The 18,216-nt window shown below is 44.3% G+C and overlaps 1 protein-coding gene across 1 annotated transcript in view; it reads left to right on the forward strand.

Moving 5' to 3' along the window:
* LOC103368609 (thrombospondin type-1 domain-containing protein 7A-like) overlaps positions 1–18,216 on the forward strand; it is a gene marked incomplete at its 3' end in the record, with an annotated part of 183,588 nt that overhangs the window by 71,353 nt on the left and 94,019 nt on the right. The window contains exons 3-5 of the mRNA XM_008297023.1: positions 4,100–4,348; positions 5,239–5,423; positions 17,303–17,458. Of these exons, the coding sequence (XP_008295245.1) occupies positions 4,100–4,348; positions 5,239–5,423; positions 17,303–17,458 (590 nt within the window). The remainder of the gene's footprint in view (positions 1–4,099; positions 4,349–5,238; positions 5,424–17,302; positions 17,459–18,216) is intronic.

An 18,216-nucleotide genomic window follows, 5' to 3' on the forward strand; every position in this document is an offset into this window, starting at 1 on the left:
CTCTGGATCAGACCCTCGACATGAAGTTGGGTCATGTGAGATCCTTGAAAACTCTGACACGTCGCTGCTGTTGCAGAACCACAGTGGAACCTCAAATGCACCCGTTCGTGGTGACAGAAGCGAGCGTAACCCAGGACATGACGTGGAGTTACTGCTCACACCTGTTGCATGACGGCTCGACAGGAACAGACCAAACTATTTGATCACACCTTGCATGTGACACATTTGCTCTCTGCTACAATTTTAAATGGACTGTTCGCAAAAATCTTCCAAGTCCATGTAAGTCCGCTTTTCAGACAGCTGAGTTAATCACAGTTGTAGATCACAACGATGTAACTGGTGAAACATCAAGCAGCTACTGACGGTTCTCTCTTCATTTGCGATGTTTCTCCTGATAAACCTCTGACGGCTTCATTGCATAACTGTAAGGTAATCAGCGATTCTTCTAAAGAGCGGCGCCTGTGGAGCCATCATCTTGTTCTGTGTTCCTCGACTGACGCTAACTTGAAATGCCATCGCTGTTCCCTAGAAACTCGAATGTGGGGCTTTCACGAGGTCTCTGATCTCCTGGAAAGAATCAGTGCCGGTGTCAGTCGAGCAAGCCTCCGTTCACGTCGCATTTCTGTCACACGCCACTTGTACTCTAAGATTTGATCAATTATGTACTAAATCTATTCATTAATGCTTTGTTTGCGCCGAGCTCTCAGCAGTGACTGGGATCAAATATTTCAAAGGAACCGTGAAAACAACTCACATGCCCTTAGGAGCATAAATATTAATCCTTGACTTGTTTATTTCTTGGTCTAAAATATTCATGGTTGTTTTTGCCACTTTCGGAAAAGTGGAACAAACTTCCCAGTGAAGCAGAAAGCCAGTCATATCCTCGCCAGCCGCTCCGCCAACATCTTGCTCACTTCATTTCTAATTTTGTTTGATGAACATCTGTCAGTGGGCTGCTTCTTCCTCCGTAGTCCTCAGCTCGCCCCCAAACAGGCCACTTCCTCCGAACTTCTGTCTCGTTCGTCAGGTTTGCATCATGACATTTTTTTTCTGCTGTGCCAGTGTTACGATATATCACATTACATCACGGCGTAATGCTGAGATTTGCACACAGTGAGCTAATTTAGCGTCTTATCTTTTTTTTGCCTCTGCTGCTTCTCTGAGGCTCCAAAGTTGTGAAAAGGATTCATTAATCACTTGACCCACATAGAATCGTGTTTTTAGACCGTTTCAGAGGCTGTTTTGATGAATGCAGTTCAAGTAATGAGTACACAAGTGCAGCGACGTTGAGACTTCCTCGCTGCCCGCGTCGTGGCGTCCATTGTTGCAAATAACTGTAAAACCTACAGGCTTAAAAATGAGCGTTTTTCAGACATCATCTTACTTATTTAAATACAGAATGATTGTGTCCTCATTCTGTCTGAATGACTGAGATGAAGAAATAATGACTTCTCTTTGCAACTTTGAAATCTCCACAAAAAAAAAAAAAAAAATGCTCGGGCATGCACACAACAAACGGCGAAGACTCAAAGGATCCGCTTGCAGAGAAAATGGGTCATTGGCTGCATTAGGGGCTTTTTAAAACACAAGAAGTTCCATCGGAGACAGGAAATCGAGCCATCGCCCTCAGTGCGTCACATTCGCTGTTTAAATTTCCTCATTGTTTTCCTCCGGAGCAAAACGAGCCGGCGTACCGGGCGCGTTTGGCAGAAAAACAAAACTACGATTTTTTGACAGTGTCGTTTCAGAACCACTTCAAAGACTGCAGAGGTGTTTTAATCTGCAAAGACACTGGAGTTAGAAGAAAAAAAAAATGCAGCTCATACTCAGCTCATGCATTTCCTGATTTATACCCAAAGTCTGACTTGCTGGAGGTGAAGTGTGGTGGCAACGTCTAAATGAGAGGTTTCTAAATGAAGCAGAGCTGTAATTAGCACTAATAGCTCGTCAGCTGCATCGCCTCAAGGGGAGAGACATCCAGACTGAGTAGCAGAAAGCAGTCGGCTTTAGTTAGAACAAATTTCTAATGATCTGGAAGGGACCCATCGAGGACGGGTTATTCATTACATCTAAATGCTGTTTAGATGATCAAAAGATGTGTGTGAATGATGGATCAGAGGTTGTTTTGGTTGTCTTAGCACTTAAGACTTATTGACACACACACACACACACACAGCATGCCAAGCCACTCCTCTTAATGTGAAATTGCTTATGCAGAGTGTATGTAAATGAGAAGGGCTGGTGACTGTCAGTCAAGGGCAGAGAGTTCGGAGCTTTGTACATCACATCTAGTGTCACATATCTGTTGTTCTGTTGATGCAAAAACCTTAAAGCCATCAGACGTCTTGGCATTAACATGGCAGTCAGAGGGAACTTAAGATTCACTGTAATGAGGCGTCGCTAAGTCGCACACTGCAGCACTCGTGAAGAAGTGTCGTAGTAAAATAAATATGGATCAATCAGTCAATCTGTAGACAGCTTAGTTGTTTATTGAGGAAAAAAATGCCAGACATTTCCTCGTATCGGCTCCTATGATGTTAGGGGTTGTTTGCTTTTCTCTGTTTTGTATGAGGGCTGCAAGGTGGGTCAGTGGTTAGCACCGTCGCCTCGCAGCTAGAAGGTCGCCGGTTCACATCCCAATGATGAGGACACCCTCCATGTTCTCCCCGTGCAGCGTGGGTTCTCTCCGGGTTCTCCGGCTTCCTCCCACAGTCCAGAAACATGCTGAGGTTAATTGGTGATTGTAAATTGTCCGTAGGTGTGAATGTGAGTGTGCTTGGTTGTCTGTCTCTAAGTGTAGCCCTGTGATAGACTGGTTACCTGTCCAGGTGAACCTGCCTTCACCCTGAGTCAGCTGGGATAGACTCCAGCCCCCCATGACCCTAGTGAGGATTAAGCGGTGTATAGATGATGGATGTTTGAAATCCTGGAAAATACACGTATTGGCTTTCTTACCAAGAGGCCACGATTGACACAAGCATCATATCGACACCAATCAGCCATAACATTAAGACCAGCAGCAGGTAAAGTGAATGACATTGGCTGTCTCATTATAATGCAGTGTTTTTCTGGGAAACTTTGGTATTCATGTGGAGGTTACTACCACCCACCTAAACAGACCAAACACCCTGCTCCACGCTCCACCTCACGGCGCCAGCAGTTTCTCCCAGTAGGACAGTGCACCTCGCCACGCTGCAAAAACAGCTCTAAGAACACGACAATGAGCCCGATACCAATCCGGTCGAGCATCTGCAGGATGCACCAGAAGAAGCACGATCCACAGAGGACCCAAAAGATCTGCTGCCAATGTCCCGCTGCCAAACACAACATCACACCTCCAGCGGTTCCATGTCCGTGCCCCATGGGAACCTGCTCAGTATTTGGCAGGTGGTTTTACTGTTGTGGCTGATTGGTGTGTTTGTTAAATAGGGCGCTGCAGCCAGCAGCTAATTAGCTTAGCGGCACATAAAAAGACAGTAAGTCCCTGGCTTTGTTTGAAGAGATAATACTACGGCCAGCAACACCTTCAACGCTCACCAATCGACATATTATATCTTGTGTGTTCAATCTGCAAACATACCACGATGTGAAAGTGGGAAGTTGTGTTTGTTATGGGGGGTTGTGTGCTGGTCTGTGTCCAGGTGGAGTGTGGTGTGTTCCCCTGGAGCAGCTCTGTCTCAGCTCCAAGTGGGTCTGAACAGTCAACAGACCTCAAACTGAAATCACAGTGAAACAACACAACTAGCAAAATGCAAAGGCTTTCATTTGAAATATACGCAGTATGTTTGGCCCAGCTGTGTCAGCGGTTTTACTAAGTCTAGCTTTTCCTCTTGGTGGTCTTGCTGTTGATAGTGTTCACGTGAGAAACTCTATCATGTTTAATTTCTGTTCACTCAGCAAATACTTCACTGAAACAAGTCAGAAAACTCATAATTAGATATTTTTCTTTAATCACTCAGTTCCAAGTTTTTTTTAAAAAAAGACAATTTTTTCTCACCATAAAATCCTACATGGAGTCACATTATTGTTTATCTGATTCTATATAAACTCTATATGACTCCTTCATCCCTCCTGCACCTTCCGTCTTTATCCTTTCCAGCCTGTGCACAATGAGGGACCTGCCGCTCACCGTCCAGTCCTGTGTCCTTCCCAAAGCCTGCCAGATCACCGACTGGGCCGACTGGAGCCCCTGCTCCAAAACCTGCTTGGACCCCGAGTCGCCCAGAGGAAATCGCACTCGAAGCAGACAGGTGCTGCAGTTCCCTGTGGGCGAGGGGGCGGACTGCCCGCCGCTGGAGGAGTCGGAGTCGTGTGAACCTCAGGGTGACGGCGTGCCGCCCTGCGCCACGTGAGTTCCTCCTGATGGCAGGGAGGGAGGCAGGGAGGGAGGCAGGGAGGGAGGCAGGGAGCTCAGCGGGGAGTGAGCAGAGTTTTTTTGAATTTCACTGTGAGCGTAGATGTGGGTTTCATAGCTTAGCAGAGTTTTTCACAGGATACAAATTGCATGTTATGTCGTGATAATACCCTCCTCCCTGGTTACAGTATTGTTAAGAACCGGCTATGAAACACTGCAGGGATTCGGTCTGTATTTCAGGCTCACAAATAAAGTGAAATCAAAGTGCTTCGTGTTCAGCCTGGCTGAGGCTGCACATGCTGCCTTTTGACTTCCCTTCAGACACATCACCGAGCTAATTTGCTCTTCTGGGTCGGCCCACGTGTGTGAGAGAGATAGCATACGGAGGTAGATTAGTATAAGTGCTTGGGCTGGTGCCAGACACAAAGTAAAGACAAATGGATCGAAACCGGGAAGATATTTGAATTCCAGAAATGCACATGCAAAGATAGAAATGCAGGTTAGCAGATGGCTCAGTTTCATCTTAGAACATCTTTACACGTCGATCACTGGGGCATAAGAACACTTACAGACGGGTCACATGATGCATTTATTCATCATTTATACGTGTAGAAGCTCTCTGACAAAATTTAAATGTAAAATGAAGAAGTTATGGTCTGAAATTGAACGGCCGCACTCTTGATAAGAGCATATAAGGGTAAATACATGTCCAGTCATTTTATTTTACCGTTAGCTGTCGTAAATAATGGGTGACCTGTGTCCTCCAGACTGGGATGATGATTCAAACAGAGTTATAAACGAACATTGGATGCCACCTGACATGTGTTCAGCGACGTTAGGTCTCTCTGACTCTTGCCCATGCTCTCCCGCTGCTCACCTTTTAGCTACACCTGGAGAACCACCGAGTGGAGCGACTGCCGGGTTGACTTGTTGCTGAGCCAACAGGACCGTCGGCGTTACAACCTGACGGGGCTCTGCGGAGGAGGTCTGCAGACCCGGGAGGTTTACTGCGTCCAGGCCAATGCTGAGCTTCTAAAATACCTCAGTGACCTTCGAGAAAAAGAAAAAGGTAAAGTCAACAACGTGCACGACTGTTCTCTTTATCTGCATTTGCTCACATCTTACGTCGGAACATCCTGCCGGTAAAACTTTGAGCTTAATCTCACTGCAGGCTTTGAAATGTCAGAAACAGGATCTGATGTGACGGCCGTCCCTTGGAGCATAAACCTACGACAAACTTGTGCAATTCACCGGTCTGCTAGCTGGATTGGTATCGGCGCCGGCATTGATCTGATTGTTATGTAGATCAGGTGCTGGACACGACGTGACTGATTAGCTGTAAAGCCAGAGTATGCACAGTACTCCAGGAGCAATTTTTGTTCTTTTTATTGGAAGTCTCTTCACATCCTGACAGCAATCAATAAATCAAGTGCTCTGATAATAAAAAAAAAAAGAATTAAAAAAACCTGTAAAAAGCCAATCCAATCATTGGCTTTGGTCCACGTTAAATGATTGGATGACCTACCTGCCTGTCTAGTGGGTACCTGCCTGCATGTGTGCACTCTTTGGGCATCAGCGGACACGTTGCTCAAGGTAGCAAGCAGACAGGACAGGAGCAGTTTCAGTGCCAACTAAGCCTGCAAAAATCTTACACTGCTTCACAAAAGAAGACAGAAATAATTTTAATAAGTGTATTTATACGGCGCGTTTTAAAACAAGGGTTTACAAAGTGCTTTGGCAGACAAAACAAAAGCAGGATGCCCAGAAGGCAATGTACCACTAATTAAGATAAAGGTAAAACAAACGCAATATGTCAATAATAATGAATAGAAATAAAGTAAAAACCTTAAAAAGCAATAAATAAAAAAAGATTACATCACATGAAAACAAGCCTATAAAAACCAGGTTCTAAAGCACGGTCCCTGTTAAATTGAAGGGATGGCCAGACGGGCTGTGAGCTGGCTCGTACCGCATCAGCATGTCTGCTATGAAGCTTCAAGAAGTGATAAGTTGTGAATCACAGCCTTCACTGGGTCTGTGTCTCTGAAATGCAGTAAAATCATTTACACTGTCTACCTCTGCCTGCCAGATTTTCCAGATGTTTTTATGTCACTGTCTTGTTTCTGTCTCCTCTGTGATTTAGTGCTTTGTTAAGCAAGTCACGCAGAAGTCGTTTTAATCTCAGAAGGCCACGTTTCTTCTCCATTGTCACCAAAGTCAGAGTCTGTATTACAGCATCACAAAGCTCAGCCTGAAACAAATCAGCTCAATCCTCCAGTGGAACTCAAGTCAATTTGATCAAGCGCTGTGGCATGACACTCGTATATCCGTCAGTCCCCCACACAGCGGAAGAAGACCGCAGGTCCTTGGTGGATCGGGAGCAGATAATTGCATAGATGTTTGTATCAGCCTACACGTTGACTCAGTTCATGTCCAACAATCAATATTTCATCGTCATATGTTTTTAAATCATCCGTCTACAGATATACAGCCTTTTACCTGCTGCCTTCTTTCCCCACTGAAACCAAACCTCAAGTCCCTCAGAACAGGGATTTGTCTGCTCCCGTGTCCTGTTGTTGCTCGTCAGTTGTCACAAGTGCAAAGGCCTTCGCACTTGTCAAGCCAGCTTAGAGTCAAAGCTGCCCTCTTAACGACGGTGTTAAAGACATTAGTTGAGACTAAGCTTATGGAGGCCGACCATGTTGATCGCGTGAGAGACTGACAAAGTCTGAGAGGAGGTGAGACACCCAGGTGCAACTTCTGTCAAACGAGGAGAGATCCTCCTCTCACGCAAGCAGGGGGAGAAAGTTCTCAAGTCTGGAGACACGTTCAAAGAGTGAAAATAGAACAACATGCATGTTCCCGGTGTTTGGACTGATCTTTTTCTATTTTGGTAAAAAATTTCCATCTACAGTGTCGTTTGGTTTTGTTATTCAGTCTGACACTCAGCAACAGTATTTTATTCTCTCTACAAAAAACACGATGTGTGACATGATTTTCAGCACACAAGATGAGACGGCAGCTGCAAAAGCCACTAACAGAATAAAATGTGCCAATTTAGGACTTATTTCTGACGTGTGGCTGCACTGCAGATTGTTAAGGAGTCGCAGCGGATGCACAAAAAGGTGACGTCAGAATTTCTAGTCCCACTTCCAAAGCTGTAGTTCAGTTTAATTTCTGTAGCGCCACAGAAGTCTTCTCAAACAGCAAAGTCAAGCCCTTACAATCTGTATATCATATAGACAGAGACCCAACAAATCCAAGAATTCCCTTGAGCTACACTTTGGTTGCAGCAGGAAGAAAATAGTTCCTTGAAAAAAAAAAAAAGCTTCCACCAGAATCAGGCTCAGGGAGGACGGCTATCTGCCTGGAAAAGGACTGCAGAGAGAACCAGACTCTGACTGTGCCCACAACACCAGAGCTGCCCTGTTTCAGCCTCACAAAACCTGAGCTGTGAGTTTCAGGTTTTGATACCACACCGTTCAACAGAATTGTTTTCCATCAATAAACTAAAACAGGTGAATAGGTTTCACCACGCAAGACCATTTTTAGAATAGAATATACTTTATTTATCCCAGACCTTGGAAATGTACACACCACAGCAGCATCCACAAATATAGAAAGTACAAGAAAATAACAATAATTCAGTGATATGCATCCTGGTGTCCGCACACAGCAGGTCCAGAGTGGTAGAGAGAGATGTCTGGTTAAAGCCTCCTGAGATGAAGATCAGAGACTGAGGCTGTGATGTTTGCAGCTGGGACTCTGAACTATGGATGAGTTTACAACCGCCAGCAGTCCAGCATCCTGCGTGCAGCGCTGCTCTTTAATGCTAACGTGCTAGCTAGCATTACACCATCTCTCATTCACATACATGGCGAGTCCCCAGCCTTTCTTCTCACCACTGTCCCTCCAGCTCCGGTCCGCTCTGACCAGGTGAAATCCGTCCAAAGTTACCAGCGAGTCCGGAGTGAGTTCGTTCAGCCGTGACTCTGTGAACAACATGAGGCTGCTCTCCCGATACTCCCACTGCAGCCGCTCAGCGCTGTTAGCTGTTAGCCGTTAGCTGTTAGCCGTTAGCTCCTCCATCCGCTCCTCTCATCCGCTCAGCGCTGTTAGCCGTTAGCTGTTAGCCGTTAGCTGTTAGCTCCTTCATCCGCTCAGCGCTGTTAGCTGTTAGCCGTTAGCTGTTAGCTCCTCCATCCGTTAGGGAGAGACTTCCCGTTTCCATGATGATGGACGGACGGCTTGTAGCGTCTCCTCTTCTCCCTAGGCTTCACTCCTGCCCTGCATCCCCTCTTCCTCCAGCTCATCGGGGATGTCCGGTCTCTCCCACGAAGGTGGCTCGGCCCGGCTCAGCGCTAACAGCTGTTCACAGTGTAAAACAATAGAGCCATGGCTCAACAACCCCCAAAAACTCCAAAAAGCAAGGAACAGACAAACAAAAACATCGTCTGCATCTCCACTGTTCCCACACAAATGAGGTACAGCTGTGTGAAATAAAAATATTAAAAAGATCGAAGACAGACCAAAGGAAATAGCTAAAAACACAGGAAGTAGATATGAGCCGCTGCTACGGGCTGCTGCTGTCACGGTGCCATAGCAACAACAAATAAAGCCCCAATAACACTAAAAAGTTCTATAGAATTATAAATAATTCTAGAGAAGTATTTATAATCCTACAGAACTTTAAAAAATTCTATAGAATTTTAAAAGATTCTATAGAATTATTTAGAATTCTATAGAACTATAAATAATTATATAGAATCATTTATAGTTCTATAGAATTATAAATGATTCTACATATACATGGTGTATGTTGTTAATAAATGTGAGGTTAATAATGAAGCAGATAGACTGAATAGTGTGAGATAGGTTATCTTCGTTGCGTATTTCCCACTTTAAGCTGAATGAATGTTGCTGAGGCACATTTTTAGAGCAACAGCTGCATTGATTTGGATCATTGTTCGGTAAATTTAATAAATAAATGGACCCATTAGATAATCTGACTAGAAGATGCTATAAAGCCACCAATTTAAACATTATTTAAGGTTTTACTTTCTAAAACATGTTCACTTTAAGTGGAGCTTGGATGGATTTTACTTGCAAATGTAGAACTCAGTGACTGAAGCCATTCCAGGTGTCGAGACCTGCAGCTGGAAAGCTTAATTAAACTGCTATCAGCTCAGTCATCTTCCAGGGACAAACTGCACCAAAACTAATATTTATTCAGATGAATCTGTTACAGATTTTTCTTGAGTCAGTCTGATATCCGCCCAAAATTATCGCATGAGGTAGTGAATAAATGTATGATGAATGCAGCAGGGGCTGGCCGTGCATTCGCTCTGCTCCAGCATTGTTTCTCAGAGGTCGAATTGATCGGTGGCCCTTTGGTTCTCCGCGTATCAGCGCTAATTAAAGAATAATGAGTCTGGCATCCGAGATTAAACAGACGCGGTTCAGACAAAGCATATTGTGCAATATAAGAATCAACTTATGAGATTTGTGTTCTTCCTCTGTCTTTATTTCTCCCTTCCCGATGAAGTCGGCTATAGTGAGAATATCCAGTGCATGTTCCTGCAAAAACCTGTAGTGATCATACATGTCTGCAGCCTCTGTTAAGATACAGTTAAAGATTCATATATACAAGCATGTTGAGATTGGTGTTTCCACGGAGGGCTGCACAGAAATGTGCGTGACTCGTGTGTGTGAGAGTTTGCCCGAGCACACACACATGCACAAAGTTCTTATCTTCTTGGCGCAGGATTTCTTCCCCCTCCATAGGGGGGTAATCTCACAGCATACCACTGAGACAGAGAGGCAGACAGTGGCTCAGTGAAGTTTGCTGCAACCAGCGCTCTCTTCCTCCTCCCCTGTCTCATGCATAAATATCACCATGCAAAAGGGCGGAAGACACCCTTAGGCCAGGATCTGAAATCAGCTTACCACCTCCTAAATCTTAACCTTAATCTTTATGGAGGAGTAGCTTCGATCTGACCCCAGATCAGTATCGCAGAGCGAGTAATGACATCCAGTATTTCCTGCGCTCAGGCTGTGTAAGTTTGGGTTTGGATTTGCTGGAGCATATGGATCCCTAAAGCACTATTTCCTGCCTTGTGAGAAATGGTATTTGGGTCATCTTTTCCGATTTCTGACAAGCAGACTGACTTAAAACTGTGTGATGAGGTTTGTTCGTACTGTATATGCAGGTTAGAACAAAGTCTTTTGAACTCAGGTGGGACCTGAAAGTGTGGCTGACTGGAGTGACAGAAGATATAAAAGACGTAGATCTGCGTTTTGAAAAATATCCTCATTCAATGTCTTTGAAAAAGTCAGAAGAGAAAACTGCTCTCAGTCCTACGTCTGTGAGTTAAAGTGCTGCAGCTGTATGTTTAGCCTAGTTTAGCATAAAGTCTAATAACAAGGAGAAACCACCAGCCTGGCTCTGTGTGAAGCTCCAGAAAGCCGACCAGCATCTTTCAAGCTGTCGCGTTTACATGGTGTGTTTATTTTTTCAAACATCTATACCAAAAGAGAAACGTGAAAGTAAAGGTTATTGGGAATTCATTACTAAAACAATTTATTTCTCCTTTTTGTGTGGACTTATACGAAGAAGTAAGAGAAGTGATCAATCTACACCCAGGGAGGAACAACGCCCATTTTTATGCTGCAATAATCCCTCATAAAAATTCAAGTGTAATGCTTCGAGAAAGCTGCTGCAACGTTTTCTTGACGAGCAGCAGTTTATCCGTTCCCAAAGCGCTCCTCTGCTGCATCTCCTGGCTGCAGTCAGCAACCTGCAGCGACGGTATCAAAGGGCAGGTTTGGGTTTTGGTCTATATACAGGCAGAGCAGCATCAGAACCGGCAACCCCGCTGTGACGAGTGAAGACTCTGGGAAGCTCCATCTGGCTGTGACTGCAGCTCGTAACCACCCAGAAGTACTAATTGTTGTTTTATCATCTCTGCTTTTTGTGCAGGTTAAACAAACATTTATGTGTCAGCTTTGGAGGTGGTGGTAGGCATATTGTGGACATGCACGGCTAACTGTTTTTCCCTCCTACGGTGTTTAAACTAATGCTAGCCTCAGATATTCTAATGTTCTAGGAGATTTTGAAATCATGCTGCATCTCACGCCTACGATTGTTGTGCCAGAGGGAGCATTCGGGGAGCAGAGTGATCTGGAAAAGAAGCAGATGTAAACAAAACGGAGATTGCAGTGCAACGACAAACAGTGAGAAAAAAAAAGCTGAAGCAGAAGACTGAACCTGACTGGATGAACGATAGTTAGGTAGAAGCAGTCAGTAAGAACCAGAGATGACATTTTGACTATCGGTTTCATTATCTGTAGCTAGCATTAGCCCCAAGAGTGTTTAGTGATGCTCCCGCTGCTCTGAGAGCTGGCGTGAAAATTGGAACCATCCAGAGTTTCAGTCCGAAATGTCAAACATCGGTTTTCTTACCTGGGGTCGGGTCGCACTGGCAGCTGGCTACGCAGGTCCTTCCAGCTGTCTCTACCCCCAGCAGCATTTTCCACTTCCTGCTGGTGGATCCCAGGCCAGATGAGATATGTAATCCCTCCAGCGGATTCTGGGTCTACCTCAGAGTCTCCCTCCAGTTGGCCAGAAGACCTCCACCCAGGAGGCATCCTAGAATCCCCTCAGCTGGCTCCCAGTGACTCTGCTCCCAGCTGCCTCTGAACGTTTGAACTCCTCACCCTATCTCTAAGGCCACAGACATGTTTGCTATTATCGGAAACCCATTCCGGAGGTTTGAGTCTGGATCAGCAAACCCATCACATCACCAAGTAATCTGGGCTGAACATCAGTTTAGACCAAGGTCCCACATTAGGTTTCTCCCCCCCGAGTGTCTGCCACTGGAAAAACACTGGAAACATCTGAGGTCTGGCATGAGCGAGACATGACTTCAGTTCTGTATGCATTAGAGATGACGCTTAAAAGATTTGTCACAAAATGTTGAGCCTTTCTTTTAAATGCTTTGGAATCCTACAAACACAACCAATGTTTGTATTCGACTAACAAGCTGCCATGAATACAAAGGAGGTAGATCATGGCAAACAACCGCGATGAGTCCGCTGCGCTTACGTTAAAAAGACTGTAATTAGGTTTCTTCTTATCCTGCAACACCAAAATATCAAACCTGGTGTGGTTACCAAAAGTCCGTGCGGCTTTTGTTCATTAGCTGTGGGTCTAATTTGACCGTGTCAAAACAAATGAAGCACAAACAACAATTATTTTTCCCACCACTGTTCAAACCAGAGACGACAGATTTGATCTACATTTAATTGTAAACAAGTCTGGGTTGTGATGCGCGGCTCTCTGCGGCCTCTCCTCCCGCCGCCGCCGCCGCCGCCGCTGCATTAGTCTGAGCCTGTCTCTGCTCAGCCGGTGTGTTTGTGTGATAGTGCCTCCCTCTCCCCAGTGTGTGCGTAGCTAATAGCGCTATCTCCCCTGTAATTGCAGCGGGTCAGACCCAAAGACAGCAGAAGCCTAGTGTCCCCCCTCTCCTCTCCATCACCTTCCAGATTACAGGTAGGTGTTTTTAGTCACGCTGATAACGAAGCCTGAGCCTCTCCCCCGATTGATGCCTCCCACATCGTTCCCTCTCCTTCCTCTCCCCTGGCTTCCTACTCTCCTCTTCTATCCACCTCTGCTCCTCCTCTCACATTGTACCATCTACTTTTTTAACCTCTATCCTTGTTCCCTCTCTGTCTCCTGTCCTCCTCTATCCTCATTTCTTTCCTCTTATTGCCTCTTCTCCTCTCTAAACCCCTTCCTAAGTTCCCTTATCTCCTCCATTATACTTCTCACCTTCTGTCCTCTGTTCCTTCTCCTGGTCCTCTATCATTCTGTCTTCTCGTCTCCCTTCTTCTTTCCTCTGCTCATCGTTTCTCTTCTCCTTTCTCCTTCTCAGTCTTTGTCTCCGCTCTTATTCTCCATCCATTCCTCCTTCTCTCTACTGCTTCCTCTTCTTATTCCTCCTCGTTTCACACTTCCTCTCTCTTTTCTTTATTTTGTTTTCTATCATCTGTCCTCATCTCCCTTGTCCTCTTCTCCTGTCTTCTCCTATCCTACCCTCTTCTTGTTTCCGGTTTCTTTCCTTTTTCCCCCTCCATCCTCTTGCCTCTCCTTCCATCTCTCCTTCTTTCCTTTTCGTCCTCTACTCTTGTTTCCTCTTCACGTTTCCTTCTCAGTCTCTTCTTCTGTCTTTTGCTTCCTCCACTGTCTTATCCTCTACCTACCTTCTTCCTGTCTTTATTTCCTTTATTTTCTCCTCTCCTCCATCCTTTTTGCTTCCCTCCTTTCTTCTCTTGTCCTTGTTTCATACCTTCTCTCCTCTTCCTTTCCTCCTTCCTGCTTTCCTTTCCCCTTTTCGCTCTTTTCAACATGTTTCACAAAGAAAGTAAATCTCAAAGAAATAATTTGAATATTGACTTTAACATTACTTTAAAGGCTTTCCGTGCTGCTGTGATGCTTCACTTTCTCGTTAAGTGTGCACAACATGCACATTTCAACCAGCCCGGGCTGGTGCTTTTTACCCAGAGTGCTCCGTGTCGAGCCAAATCCAACAAAAGGACGAAGAGCATTACAACAAAGTTCTGCATAACAAGAGCCGGGCAGAAGAGTTAAAGCTTAGACTGGAAGAGAAACTTTGCTACCCCTCAAACAGAATATGGATAGTGAGACGCCAGCCGTCCTCCACCGCCGCAGACAGTAAGCCACGCTCGCATGGGGGATTTTTTTTGTCAGTTCTGCACAATAGGAACTCATTGGAGAGTGCACTGTAAAATGGACTAACGCAGAAGCAGAAGCAGGGTATGGAGATTTTTTTTTTCTTTTTATATCATACAGACACCGATACTCTGTCGGTCCTCAATTTTGTATTCACAAATGGATTGATGTTAAAAGATTGAAGTCAGTGTAGTTCCCCCCCAATAAGACGTGGATTAACAGTGGCTCAGCAAACTCAGTGTTTGACTTGCCGTGTATTTGTAGGAGGAATTAGCCATTTTGCATTTCAAAAGCCCCTCTTGCCTTCCCCTGTACAGTTCTGAGGGAATTATGACTTGGCTCTCCAGACTATGTGAGACTTTAAGCGCTTAGACGTCTTGTAGGAACAGTCGGAATACAAGAAATGAAGTGCTTCAGGTTGAACACGTGAAGAGATTTTTTTCTTTTTCATTTTTTTTGTGGGAATCTCTCAATATATCTCTGAGAAAAACACCCGAAAGTGGAGATCAATCCATCCTCACACTTAGAACATGTGTGTTTATTTCAGTTTTAACAACCGGTAGCTTTCCTTACAGGTATGAACACCGTCCTATCCCTGATATCACAACACATGGGACCAGATCAGTGTTTTTGCTCGTCTCCAGCAGCTTCACGTTTAAGGCTAACAGGTGTCGATGGAGAACTGCAGAGTCATGCGTTGATTACAGACTCAGGAGTGAATCTGCTGATTTGAGAGAAACTTATTTAATAGTCTGTTATATTATTTTGTAAACGAGGACTTAACACATCAGTGTAGAGTTTAGCTTTCATGCTAGTTGCTCTTTTAAAATACAGCTTGTAAAATTACTACAGCTTCCCTTAAGCCTTTACATATCAACCGCTAATTCCTATTTCCCTGTTTTGTAGCTGTAGTTATTTATAAGACAATAAATAGCTTGAGCAGTTTTGGATGGACCTTGCAGAATGAAATCTGATATGCAGTCCTGGTTCTGCAGGGCTCCTCTGCAGGAGTGCAGCAGTGAAGGGAAAGAGATTTAGAAATGTCAGTCAGACTGTGGGGCTGCAGGCAGAGAGCTGAACCTGTCTGCTCAGTGAGCAGGGCTCGTATCACAAAGACGACCTAGAAGCGTGGAGCTGCTGTACTGTACCACTGGCCCGGTTCTTCATAGGTGCATGAAGTAAGAATCTGTCAGTATGGAAGGTACGCTTGTTTGCTTTCTTGGTCAGAGTTCAAGAATAAAGGTTAAAAATATGAAGCTAGAGACAGTATCTGATTGGTTTAGGTGAGCACAACGCTGGCCTGTCTCAACTCATTACCTCCAAATTAATGTCTTATATCTCATGTATCGAGATAGCTTGTCATTTTTTTTTAAGGCAGGCTGTTTCCTCTTGTCTTTAGTCGTGCTAAGCTAAGTACATGGTAGCTTCAGTGGCCTCACTATTGGTATTCTGAAGTCCCTCTCCAGTAATTGATCAAACCCATAAATAATGATTGTTTCTTTCCCATGAACAGAAGCCCCTTCGTGCCTTCACACGGCTGAGCTGTAGCTCTGCCCTGTTGCCTCCTTTAGAATATGCAGATGTACGACGTCCCCGCCTGCTTGATGCTACACAGCAGCTGTGTTTTTATATATGTGTCAAGCAAATTTCAGGCAAGCTTTTGAAGTGTTGCAAAAAAAAAAAAAATGCCAATTAGGCTTGTTTCTATTAACTGCTTTGGAGTGAAGGAGCTCGGCTGCGTCGTGTTATTGTGCTATAGGCTATGATACACATTAACCGGGTATAAGAGGCTGGGGGGAGGAAATGTTGTTTGCCAGCTGCTAGAAAAACCTTGAAGAAGAACAAGAAACTAGATTTTGTTCCTCTGTGAGAGAAAAATGAATGGAGAGAAGTCTTTTGGAATAGTTTTTAACACAAAAGTTGTGATTTTTCTTTCACGTTAGCTGGTGTCAGACATTTTTCTCTTTACAAACCACCAAGTGTAAAAGCCTTTTTGCTTTTTTTTTTTTTTTTCAAATTTTCACATTTTCATTCACTTTTTTTTTTTAATGCAATGCTTTAAAAAAACATCACAGAAAAATACATTCCAGAAACTTGGCCAGCGTGTAAGTTGTGATATTGGAGTAATTTGGCCATTTAGATCAGAACCGGAAGTCAATTCCAAAGAATAATAATCGTACAGGAAGTTGATTCCAAAGAATAATAATCATACAGGAAGCCCCGTCATACAAGTTGAAAAGATTGGTTCTTTAAGTTTGTAATGAACGAACCCCTGGCTGTCTGAAAATTTCAACGTAAAAATGCTGTTTGCTGCTTATTCTGCTGATGAACCGCCGCATGGAAATGCTAAAAAGTTTTAAAAATTTTCTTTCACCCCAGGCAAATCAAAAATCAGAAGTTCCCTTCCTCACTCTCTGTCTATACATTTCCTATCAATCAATATCGAATGACGGCTCAAAAGGAGGAAACCCTGGAGGCTACAGTAGCACCACTTTGAAATGTGGCTGGCACCAACGTCGACGCAAAAATGTGTATTCATGAATGCATAAACTCTGGAACCCCACGCATCAAATTTATTTATCATGGCGCAGTCGAGCCGACGTGTGAAGGTGTATTCAACACAGTTGTCACGGAGCCGTGCCTTGCATGGTGATGATAGCATCTCCTCTTTTCATTGCGAAGTTCCGCAGTGGGAGTTCAGACAGGCATGCACTTACCAGCGGCATCATGTGAAGGGCTTTCTAAATCCAACATGGCACGACGAGGGAAAGTGGATGCCAAATTACACCTCATGGAATAAACATGAGCCAAGACATTGTCACTGTTCTCTCACACCTTTGGTGTTGTATTGTTGCATCCTCTCTCCGTGTCCCCGTTGAGAGTCGGTGGGCAGGGCTCCACTCGGCTTTATGCTGCTAGCAAGGCGCTGCGCGAGATAATCATTGCTAATTTATCATTCTGACATGCTAACAGGGAGGCGATAAACAAAACAAAGGGATAATAGTGTCTACTTCACAGGCATGGCTTTTTTTTTTCTTTCCTTGTAGTTCTCATCTGCTCTCTGTAGGGATTTTAACGCCAGAAATAAAAGTAAATAAGCATTTCTGTGCTGCTTGTTCCCACTGATTGTTCTGCTGGTAAAACAGGTTCGTTTTATGTGCTGCTCATGTCCTGTTCCACTCTGCTCGTTTGCACAGCGTCCCGTCCCGTGGAAAACAAGCTGTGTGAGGGTCCGATCCCCAACAGGTCCCAGCTGTGCCAAATCCCCTGCCCCATCGACTGCGAGGTGTCACCGTGGGGCGCCTGGGGGCCGTGCACCTTTGAGAACTGTGACGATCAAGCTGCAAAGAAAGGTACGAGCGCGGTGCATCGCATGAAGGAGCGAGGGTGTCGCTTCCAAGGCATCAGAGTGATCATCAGAGCTGGCGTGTTACATTAGTTTAAGACAATGACAGACACTATCTCAGAGCAGCTGTACTGTTTAATGTTGTTCTGAACGCTCCCCCTCCCCGTTTTGGTTTTTGCCATTATAATAGAGGATAAACATGCTGAAAGTAATTTGTCAGTCATCTGTCAGCCCCTCGTCCTCCTGGCAATGAGATAAATTCTGACAGTTTAATTTTTTTTGTGCCGAAACAAAAACAACCTCTTACTTAATTCCCTCTCGCTGTTTCCAGTAATTATAATTTAACGTGGCAACAATAGAAAAGTGTTTGTTTTTCCAGCCTATTAAATGCTCCATCAAAGTATATTTAACACTGTTATTGAGTTTAAATACATTCAGGAACATGAAATCTCAGTACATTTTATGATTATGATTATGATTATGATTATTATTATTATTATTATTATTATTATTATTATTATTATTGTTGTTGTTATTATAGCTGTGACCTTATAACCACACAGCTGCGGAGAACAACACTGAATAGTTAATAAGTGACTGGTTGTAGTGGTATCAGGTCATCTGGTTAAAAATACATAAGACACATATCCTTGCTGGGTGCAGCGCTGCAGCCATCGTTCCAGTATAAAATGTGCCTTTGCTCTATTAATATTTGATCATTTTCAGTGTTTTCATACTTTGGGTAAAGTGTTTTTGCAAAATTAG

The sequence above is a fragment of the Stegastes partitus genome, unplaced genomic scaffold, assembly GCF_000690725.1.
Source record: "Stegastes partitus isolate 25-593 unplaced genomic scaffold, Stegastes_partitus-1.0.2 Scaffold1178, whole genome shotgun sequence".
Classification (NCBI taxonomy): Eukaryota; Metazoa; Chordata; class Actinopteri; family Pomacentridae; genus Stegastes; species Stegastes partitus.